Consider the following 11,023-nt stretch of genomic DNA (forward strand, 5'->3'; position numbering starts at 1 on the left):
TAAATTGAATTAATAGTGTATATTCGACTTATAGTTTGAAAAAATATCCTGTTTAAGCTATACGCAATTAGACAAACTTTTACACTTGTGAATTAACTTGTTATAGCATGTTAATTATCTATTTATTCAAGTTCACCATCAATGCTTATTATATAGAATTGAGTTTAAGCTTTATATAAACGACAGTGTTAATAATTTTTTCATTATCAAATCACCTTTACCTGTCGAAGAACTGTAGCAGGTAACTTGTCTTATTTTCAAAATTACGAGCCCCACCTTTTATAGAGGGTTACCTGCATATATCTATTGAATGACTTGACGGTGTAAAAATTCTTTACATTATGGGTATATGTAAGTTAGATTCTATAGAATTACCTATAGTTCTTGGTTTGAGCCGTGAAATAGTCATCGATGCTTGCGTCAGGGAAGGCTGATTTCACCTGAGAGATTGCCTTTTTACAACAAAAATATTTGACACATCCAGATTGTGCGACATCACTATGGCAATGGAATAGATCGTTATGCAAGGAATCAGACAAATGGGGTTGGAATCCACTGCATTATGCTGTTAAACTAGGATTGAAAGGAGTAGTTTCTGATATGTTGGGGTGGAAGAAATCCTTAGTGTACCTTCCAGCAGGCAGTGAAAATGACTGGACGACAACAATTCACATTGCAGCCAGTGAAGGTGATGTAAACATGATAAATCAGCTATTAAATCACTGTCCAGATTGCTGGGAAATGCTTAACAGCAGGGGCCAAAATTTTCTTCATGTTTCCATATTGAACAATCAGAAAAAGGTAGTTAGACTCTTGTTAAAACATGAAAAGTGGCATATCCTTGCTGATGAGCAAGATAATGATGGCAATACTCCTCTTCATTTGCTTGCTGCCTCTCATTGGAGCCTTGTGCCTGTAAGATTAAGAGAACATCCGAGTGCAAAGAAGATGTCATTTAACAAAGCAAACCAGACACCACTTGACGTAGCATTTTCGCGCACGGGGACAACAAATACGGTAAGCACCAGGTTGTACATATATTTGATAGAAGTAGAAGATAGCTACTAAAGTTACATGTCTTCCAAATATGTAAACTCAATTGGCTAATAATGAAAATAGGATAAACGGATATTCAAGAGGAGGCTCCGCCATGGTCGACCAGGACGATGTGACTTCGAGATAAAATGTAAGAACACACAGAAGCAACAGAGGGAGAACAAATATAATAGAGATTTAAAAGGCAGATTGCAAGACGTTATGAATCTAACTCAAGTACATCTAGTTGTGGCCGCTCTATTAGTGACAGTCACCTTTGCAGCTGGCTTCACATTGCCAGGAGGCTTTGATAGCGATCCTCGCCCTAATAAAGGGATGGCAATTCTAATCAAGAAAACAGCATTCAGTGCATTTGTTGTTTCAGATGCCATTGCCTTCACATGCTCGGCTGGCGCTTCATTTAGCTACTTCCTCATAGCAGCACGTGCAGCAACAACAAGGAAATTAAAAACTCTCTATCGGCTTTATAAGATCACAACTACTTTGCAGCTTGTGGCCATGTCAGCAGTTGTAATTGCTTTTGTAACTGGTATGTATGCTACTTTAGCAAATTCAGTTAGTCTCGCTGCTACTGTCTGTGTCATTGGTTGCATCTCTTTCCTCCTGTACTTTTTAATTTTGATCACAGCAGGCAGCATGGTAGACTACTAGCTAGAGGAAGAACATGAGTAGACCAATAGACATGAATGCTACTTGTTTTACACTATCAATTTACTCCCTCTGTCCCAATTTATGTGGCACGCTTTCCTTTTTAGTCTGTCCCAAAAAGAATGTCACATTTTTATATTTAGAAATAATTTAACTTTATGAGATGATTTATAGCCACACAAAAATCTAAGACTTATTTTGGAACACAAATTTCAAAGTCTTCCTTTCTTTCTTAACTCCGTGCCAAGTGAAATGGTGCCACATAAATTGGGACAGAGGAGTATATAATTTAAACTTGTGACAAATTACTTGGCTGTAAAATAATTGTTGACTGCTTTGGGTGGTGCAGAATTAATATTTGGACAATAGTCCTGGTTGTGGACTGTTCTAATTAATCTGCTCTTCCCAACTTCTATTCAGTTTGATCATCTCTCATTATTTCTAATGAGCATTTATTTGTCACTTTTTTTCACCCTTTTTTTATTAATTTTTTTCATCACTTACAGAATATTCGTTAAAATTCTCGATTATCCACAGGAATTGATACGAGTGACACATGTAATATAAAAGTCTAACGTTTATTTTGTTGGGGCTTGACTTTTTTTTTTTTTTTTGGAGTTAATAATCAAAAACGCATACGAACTATTACTATTTCGCGAGTTTCGCACGAAACTATCGATTGTTATAACATCTACAAAAAAGTAATAGTTCGGGTGTGTTTTGACCATTATCACCTTGTTGTTTGATATCCCTTGATCTACACTCTCAATTACCCTCTCAAATCTGATACACCACTGCCTCGCTGCAAACTTCCAATAAATGCCGATTGCTTTCTTTGAGTTATCGTCCTGGCGACCTTTGTGCCAATGTTTGATGCTGCAATTTGGATGGGTTGTTTGAAGAGTATGAACACAATAGAGAAAAAAGAAAAAAGATGCCGCTAAGCTTCAACAATGGTGGAAGCCCTTTTCGGAGCATTTTGTTGGTAACCTTCTATTTCCTCCTCCTTTGTTTTTTGGTCTATTCTTCAATTCTAAATTAAGAACCCGTTTGAGTTAGCTGATTAAAAATAGCTTATTAGCATCACGTGTTGAAATTAATTTTATAAATAAACGATTCTTGTTTGGATACAAGTCTTTGGCGATAATATGCATTGTGTATGCTAATAAGAAGGTATTTTGAAAGTAATCTAATAAAGAAGGAATGGTGTCCACCTGGTATTTAGGCGATTCGGTACAAGAAAAAAGTTGGAGCAAGGTTGGGATATCTAAACCACGGATAGGTAAGAAGGGCGGGCGAACAGCGCTAATGCTTTCTTCAACCGTTTTCAATACCAAATTATTCGGTTTAGTCCAAATTTTTGACCTACTCGAAAACGTTAAACTTGTCCTCGCTATATCTAGAGCGAGTGTTAAAGTCTACTCTAAAAAATCTAAATAGATCGGTAGTTTTGAGGTTCCCTATCAAGAAATAAACCTTTATTTCGATATGAACATAGAAAACATGACTGTTATGAAACAACAGCACATGACCAACATTAATTAGTATAAACCCATAGTAAACAATAAATATATTATTAAAACTTAAATTAAGTTAGGTACACTGCAATACTATTTACTGCAATGTAATCTCTCGGCAAATGAATAGATTTTTGGGATGAGAATCCTCTTTTTGCTCCTTCCCAATATCTCATTTTCAATTACTGTTCTTTTACCTCTTAAGTAATTGTAATGCTAACACACAAAATTGAGAAACCAACAAAATTGAAAACAAAAGTCCGTGTCAAGAACAAAAGATTTTATAAATAAAATCGGAAAAGACTGTTAAAAAGAAAGATAGAGAACAAAATATCAGTAATGTCAACAACCAAAAGTATTAAAAGTCAGTCGTGCAATATATATAACAACCAAATACCAAACAAAATTACAAATTTGAAAGAAATGTCAACCCCCACCCCACCCCCCCGCCCCCGCCCCCACAAAAAAAAAAGGACAAAAAGATATTCAAATGAAGCTCAGCAGCGGCCTAGACCAATTTCGTATCAGATTTATCACTATGGAGGAATAGATACCATAGTGACCCATCAAACAAACCATTCATTATCACTTGCATCCAGACAACATAGAAAAAAATTAAACAGAACAGAGTGATGGAGGAATGAGTTTACCTAGGTGTAATCCACAAGCGCGACCAATTTGTAGCGAAAAGAGTCCAACAATTTTGCAGAGAAGATATAAGGATCATAATAAGTGAAAATGGAAGTGAAAGAAGTGGCAGGAACATTAAGAAATGAAGAAGCAGTGGGTCTCAATATTTAGAGTTGGAGCGCAGAAGATCGTGGAAGAGGGTGTCACCAAATGAGAATTAAATTACCATTGCCTATTAAATATAGAAGTATTTACAAGAATGCCCTTAGTACAAGAATGCCCTTAATCGTCTGAATAGGCTCACTCTTATTATATGTTTAAATTTAAATAACGAGTAGCAGAAATACAGATAACGGTAGACAAGGATAGAGCAACCGATGAAACATGCAGTAAGGGCGAGACCAACTGAATCTGCTAAAGTAGCATATGTACCACTTACAAAGGCAATTACAACGGCTGACATCGCGACAACCTGAAACCAACTCGCCGCCGCAAAAGCCGACGTATAGTTTTTAACTTCTTTGTAGATGCTGCATTTACTGCAATGAAGAAGTAGCTGAATACAGCACTAGAGGAGCATGTAAAGGCAATGGCATTCGAAACAACAAATGCACGGAACACTGTTTTCCTTATTAGCATTGCCATCCCTTTATTATGGCTATCAGGATCGCTCTCAAAACCTCCCGGCAATGTCAAAGCAGCTGCAAAGGTGACTGTAACTAGTAGAGTGGCCACTACTAGATGTATTTGAGTTGCCGTCATAATATCTTTCAATTTGCCTATTTTATCTCTCTTAGCTTTGTTCTCCCTCTGTTGTGTATTTGTGCCCCCTGAATCCATTTCATCCTCCGGCTCGTGCATGTTCTTCCGTTTTATCTCGAAGTCGCGTCGTCCCCGTCGAAACTGGCGAAGCCTTCTCTGGAATGACAGTTTCTCCTATATTGGAAGAACATGTAATTTCAGTAGCTATATATCCTCTACTTCTATCCAATACGTCTGATACTTTAGATAATAAGAGTATTCAATAAATTTGAAGATTCACATTTCAGAATAAACAGATTTTGGAAGCTTGGCCCTGGCTATAAGTAACAAGTACGTACCATTCGTGTTGTCTCTGTGCCAGACACTGCTATGTCAAGTGGAGTCTGGTTTTTTTGTTAAATAACATCTTCTTTCCACAGGGATATCCACTTAATTTTAGGGGCACATGTAACCTATCAAAGGCAGCGAGCAAATGGAGAGGAGTGTTGCCATCATTATCCGCCTCGCCAATAAGGTTATGAAACTCTTTAGAATACCAAAAGAATCTGATTACTCTTCTTTTTTTGTTCGATATGGCAACATGAAGAGCATTTTGGCCATTGCTGTTAAGCAATTCCCAGCAATCTGGACAGTGATTTAATAGCTCCTTTATCACGTTTACATAACCTTCACTGGCTGCAATGTGAATTGTGGTCGTCCAGTCATTTTCACTGCCTGCTGGAAGGTAGGCTAAGGATTTGTTCCACCCCAGCATTTCAGAAACTACTTTTCTCAATCCTTGTTTGACAGCATAGTGCAGAATTCAGCCCCATTTGTCTTTTTCCTCGCATAATGCTTGATTCCATTTCCATAGTAATCTCGTGCAACCTGGATGTGTCAAACATATATATTTTTTAAAAGGCAGCCCAGCCCCGTGCACGAAGCATCCGGCATTGGTGTAATATAGACAACATATCCCGCCGCCAAAAATTTTATGATGGTAGAGGCTCAACCAACAAAAGTTGTGTGAGGCTCCACTCTTTGTTTGACAAGTGGAACTCTAGGTCCCACCAGTACGTTTGCTTACCCACGCCTTTCTCTCTCTCTCTTTTATTCTGATCATTCACTCTATCATTTTGCCCACTATACCCACACAACTTAGCAAGAGGAAAAAGTACCAGGGAAAATTTTTTAGTTTTATAATTTTCTCTTCTAAATTAAGCCATAGAATTCATAGTTCAGCCAACAAATATTTAATTTTCAATAGTAAATTAATTGTTATTTTGTCTTCCATTTCTCACTCGCTCCTACAGAAAAAAAAAGGAAGATTTTTTTTTTTTTGAAAGTTTTTAAGAATATGCAAAACGTATACGTGTATGACGTTAACTTAAATCATATTTATTAATTGCATTTCTAAAATGCAATTTATAAATCGTATATCTAAAAATCACTTTGTAAAGCACCAACAAAAATCAATAAAATACTAAAAGTCTTTATGTCAGAGTATCCTCCGCTTCAAAATAAGTGTTCACTTAACCTTTTTATTTTGGTTCAAAATAAAAGTTTACTTACATAATCAAGAAAGAATTAACTTTATTTTTTCAGTTTTGCCCCTATTTAATCAAGGCCATAAATAGGTAAGAGTCTTATTAATAAAGGGTAGTTTAGTCAAAATACCTATTTTTTTCTAGAAATTAATATTTTCTTAAGGGGTGTGAAAAAGGCTAAGTGGACATTTATTTTGAATCGGAGGTATTACATTATTTTAATGCTAAGAATAAACCAACATAAATCAGCAAAAAAAATGGATAAAGATAGAAATAGATCTTTTTGATTTCTCTTGACTACTAAAATGTACGACAATTGACCAATTATCAATACATAATTGTGTGAATTTTGTAAATGGCATACAACATATAAGGAATAGTTAATGCATTTCTGAAATATTGATTGACCATTTATTACATTATTTTGGAATAATCACTTTGTTAACTACATAAATTATTCAATAATTGCTTTTAATAAATTATATTTTTCATATGGGAGCTAAGTTCTCCAGACGCCTTTTTTTTATTTTAGAAATGTGATTTATAAATATATTTTATAAATCTGAGTGAAGCTAAATATCGTCTTTCAACGTTTTATTGTCTCAATTAACTTAAACACATGTATAGTATATCGTATGCATTTTAATTTACATTTTGCATATTTAGAATTCTAATAACAGTTGTGCTAATGTGAAGTCAAAAGTTCCATACTTTGGTGAGAAAAAACAGAAACTAAATATTTTACATTAATTAGTATTTTTCTAAGAGCGAGAGAGAGAGAAAAAGCGTTATATTCTATGAAAAAGAGAGAGGTGAGAGAGCAAAAAGATAATTGGAAAGAATAAAAGAGAGAGAGAGAGAGAGAGAGGTGGGTAAGCAAAAGTACTAGTGGGACCTAGAATTCCACTTGTCAAGCAAAGGGTGGAGCCTCACACAACTTTTGTTGGTTGAGCCTCTACCATCACTCAAAAGGTATATACAGGTAACCCTCTATAAAATGTAGGAAATCGTAGTCATGAAAATAAGACAAGTTACCTGCTACGACAAGTAAAGATGATCTGATAGTGATTTTTTTTTTTTAAACACTATCGGTTTATATAAATTAAACTCAATTATATATGATACTCCCTCCATCCTCTTTTATGTGATGTGGTTTGACTGGGCACGGAGTTTAAGAAATAAGGAAGATTTTTTAATCTTATGGTCTAAAACAAGCTAAAGATATTTGAGTGTTTATAAATTATCTAGTTAAACGTAAAAGGTAAAGTTTAAAGTTAAATTGTTGCCAAATAAGGAAACGTTTCATTCTTTTTTAAACTGACAAAAAAAAAGTATGTCATATAAATTGGGACAGAAGGAGTAAGCATTGATTGGTAACCTTGAATAAATTGTTAACTAACATAACAAGTTAATTCACAAGTGTAAGAATTTTTCTAAGTGTATATAACTTAAAAGGATTCAAGCTATATACACTGCCAGACTCAAGTTATTACTCTATTTTTCTGATTACCTTATCAGGCTAGATATGATTCTCGTAAGTCAACTAAATCTGATTGTGTAAAGAATCTATACACTTGCACACATAACTTGAACTCAAATTAAAAACCAAAATACTTACTCCTGTTTCTTTGGATTGTTGCAGCATGCAAAGCGGTTCGACCACATGGACCACCATATGTTGGTCTGATGGAGGATTTCAAGATTTGCGACGCACAGTCAGCAAAATCAGACTCCGCCGCCAGATATAGTGGTGTCTCCTCAGCATTGTTTGCTGGAAATTGAAAATTAAATAATTCAGAATCTTCTTTGACCAACACCTTGACAGCGCCAAAATTTCCACTCCTCGCGGCCTTGTGCAGGGCTGTATCTCCATTGTCATCTGTCATCCTCATGAGTGTCTCTTTATTCTCCTCTCCAGCTGCGTGAAGTAGCACCCTCACCACGCGTTTGTGCCCTTTAATAGCTGCTGCTAAGTGAAGTGCAGTTTCATTTTTCTTGTTCTTATAGCATAACAATGCCGGAGTAATCTCAAGGACTTCTCCCACGAAATGGGAGTGGCCATAAAAGGATGCGACGTGGAGGACAGTGTTGCCCTTTGGAGTGACTTGGTACCCAATTTCTTCATCCCTTTTCAGATATTCAGCAAGTAAAAACTCACCATCGCTGGTATTGCCTTTCACCGCAGCATTGTACAATGTTGAATCCATCCCTTTTGATTTCCAAACTCTTCCAATATAATTATATGATGTTGTGAGGTCTTTGCTTTCGTTGGATTGAAGTAACATTATATAGGAAAGCAATTAGACTCATGAGCTTGGTGAAGTCTTTGCTTAGTCTTTGTTTAGAAAAGTATCAGGCTCAGCTTTTCCATAATATTCCACGTGGTAGGCCAGCATAATATAGGTCACCCGTTCGAGCCGTCAAAATAGCCACTAATGCTTGCATTAGGGTAGGCTGCACTACATCACACCCCATGGGATACTGTCCTACTTCAGACCTTGCTAACATGCGATGCTTTACACACCAGGCTGCATTTTCTTTTGTTTTGGATGGGGTGGGGGTTGGTGGGGTGAAAGAAGCTAATGGTAGCGAGCATCTCAAGTCTGCATTTAAACACGTAACTTCTAAAGTAACCAAGGACCTAGGTTTTAAAGTAAGGTGCCTTACTCTAATACATGAAAATAATTACTGAGATAATACTAATTACTCCTGTACAACAGTCAAGAATTCATAATAATTTTGAATTAGATGTTCTCTAATTCATATATATATATATATATATATATAGGGTTTTGCTAACCTACAACATGAAAGTTGTAAGCTAGCATCCTACCCATTTTTTAGTTCACTTAAATACCCTTGTTATTTTCTATTATAGCATTAAAATTAAGGACTTTTTCGTCATTTCATCAGAAAACCCAATTTATCTCTTTCCGAAACCCCCCCCCCCGAGTGTCTCGTGATAATTTAAGCAGTAGCGATCCTAACGTTTTTAATCAACTCTGAAAATAGCAACAACACAAATCATTCTAGCACTACAGATCTAAAGATAAAACTATACCCAAAAGAAAAAGAGAAGGAAAAAAAAATGGCAGAGGAAAAGAGGAGGGAAGAAAAGGGGGGGGGGGGGGGGGGGGGGGGTTTCGCAGGATGAAAGTTTCGAAAGAGATTGACGAGAAGGTTTGGCGGGATAGTGAAATTGAGAGGAATCGGAGAAGAGGGCAAAAAAATAAAAAAAATAAAAAGGGTGTAATGAGAAAAACAATGATTAAATTCTTATTAAGCAAACCTTCAGATCATAGAGAAAAACCATGGCTGCCTGTGATGGGTCTTTTCCCACCAGATTCAATGGCTGGAGTTTTAAGAAGGAAGAGGTAAATTAGAGCCCGTTTGGATTGGCTTATAGCTTAAAGTTTAAGTCCAAAATTATAAGTCGAAAAATAATTGGGGTAGTCCAACTTTTTTTTATATGGCTTATAAGCTTAACAAATAAGATACTAGTTAGAACAACTAAGTTAAATGGGTCCAATTATTTTTTTTTGAGCTTATTTTAAGCACAAAATGACTTTCCAATAGGCATTTGAAAAACACGTAAACCAAAAGAAAAAGAGAAGGAAATGTGCCTTATAAGCCAACTTATAAACCAATCCAAATGCTCTTAATATCCAAGGTTTTGTGATGAAATGACGATAAAGTCCTAAGTTTAATATATGGTAGAAAATTGTAAGGGTATTTAAGTGAACTCAAAAGTGGGGGAAAATTTGTTTAAATAACCTATAACCTTCATGTTGTAGATTAGCAAAACAACTTATATAAGGATTTCAGTCTTTAAAGTAGTCACCTAAAACCGAACCGCTATCGATAACCCAACCGCAGAAATTGGCTTATTGGCTTAATGGTATTGCGTTATCGGATCAATTGAGAAGGAGAGAAATTTTATAGTTATCCGGCTTATCGGTGCGGGGGCGGATTACTCAATTTTCTTATCGAATGCGTAAAAAGTTAAGGGGGTCCACAATAGTCCAAAATTTGTCATAGAAGCCCTAACAAATAAAATATGTATTGTGATTGTAATTTGTAAACCTAAAGCTAAAGCCTCAACCTAAAATATGTATCTCTAGAAAGTTAATTGTGAAACCATGGCTGTTTTCTATCAAATAGTTCATTCCACTACAAATATATACTTGTTTGCCTATCTTGTAGTTTGCTAATTTTCTTGGAAAACTGTTGTTACTTGCTACGCTATTTTTACTAATATTGAATCCAACATTTCAATCTTCTTGGTTATATTCCTATCCCTTTTTTTTGGAGATAAAAGAAAATATCTTCTTTATAACCTATAAGGTAAAAAATATTACATTTTGAGTCACTTTAAAACGGGAGTAATTTCCTTGAATTGTGATTTTATCATTGGGTTTTCTCTTGATTTAAATACACCGCCCGATAAATCCCTAATTGCTAATGCCGGTACCGAACCAACCGATATCTTATAGGTTGGCTAGCGGACTAACCTATAACCTTCAAGCCGATAACCGTTAAGCGAAAATAAATATATATATATATATATATATGGACCTAGTCTTTAAAGTAAGGTGCCTTATTCTAATACATGAAAATAATTACTAAGATAATACTAATTACTGCTATACAACAGTCAAGAATTCATAATAATTTTGAATTAGAAGTTCTCTAATTAACTACAAAACTTATATATAAATGGCGAATGCAGTAATATTTCATGCTGACTAAGTTCTTATGATTGGGTATTTTTGTTAACAACCGGTATTTGAAAAATACTTAAACTAGAAATTGAAAACTAAACAAAGCAGATTCTGGAATTTAGAAGAATAGTATCTTAAAATATATAAGAAATTAAATCGAGCC

General features: G+C 35.3%; 2 protein-coding genes across 2 annotated transcripts; one reads left to right on the top strand and one right to left on the bottom strand.

The window, feature by feature from the left end:
• The first annotated feature begins 423 nt into the window (after positions 1–423).
• Positions 424–1,877, top strand: LOC132045614 (protein ACCELERATED CELL DEATH 6-like). Its single transcript, XM_059436197.1, has 2 exons — positions 424–1,017; positions 1,120–1,877. Exons 1-2 carry the CDS (start codon positions 601–603, stop codon positions 1,705–1,707), a joined length of 1,005 nt encoding a protein of 334 aa, XP_059292180.1. The 5' UTR covers positions 424–600; the 3' UTR covers positions 1,708–1,877.
• Positions 1,878–4,298: 2,421 nt separating this feature from the next.
• Positions 4,299–8,346, bottom strand: LOC132045615 (ankyrin repeat-containing protein ITN1-like). Its single transcript, XM_059436198.1, has 3 exons — positions 7,758–8,346; positions 5,167–5,390; positions 4,299–4,787 (listed from the first exon to the last, which is right to left on the bottom strand). The coding sequence occupies exons 1-3, from the start codon at positions 8,344–8,346 to the stop codon at positions 4,299–4,301; spliced, it is 1,302 nt and encodes a 433-aa protein (XP_059292181.1).
• Between the last annotated feature and the right edge of the window lie 2,677 nt (positions 8,347–11,023).

The sequence above is a fragment of the Lycium ferocissimum genome, unplaced genomic scaffold, assembly GCF_029784015.1.
Source record: "Lycium ferocissimum isolate CSIRO_LF1 unplaced genomic scaffold, AGI_CSIRO_Lferr_CH_V1 ctg7261, whole genome shotgun sequence".
In the NCBI taxonomy this organism is placed as follows: domain Eukaryota; kingdom Viridiplantae; phylum Streptophyta; class Magnoliopsida; order Solanales; family Solanaceae; genus Lycium; species Lycium ferocissimum.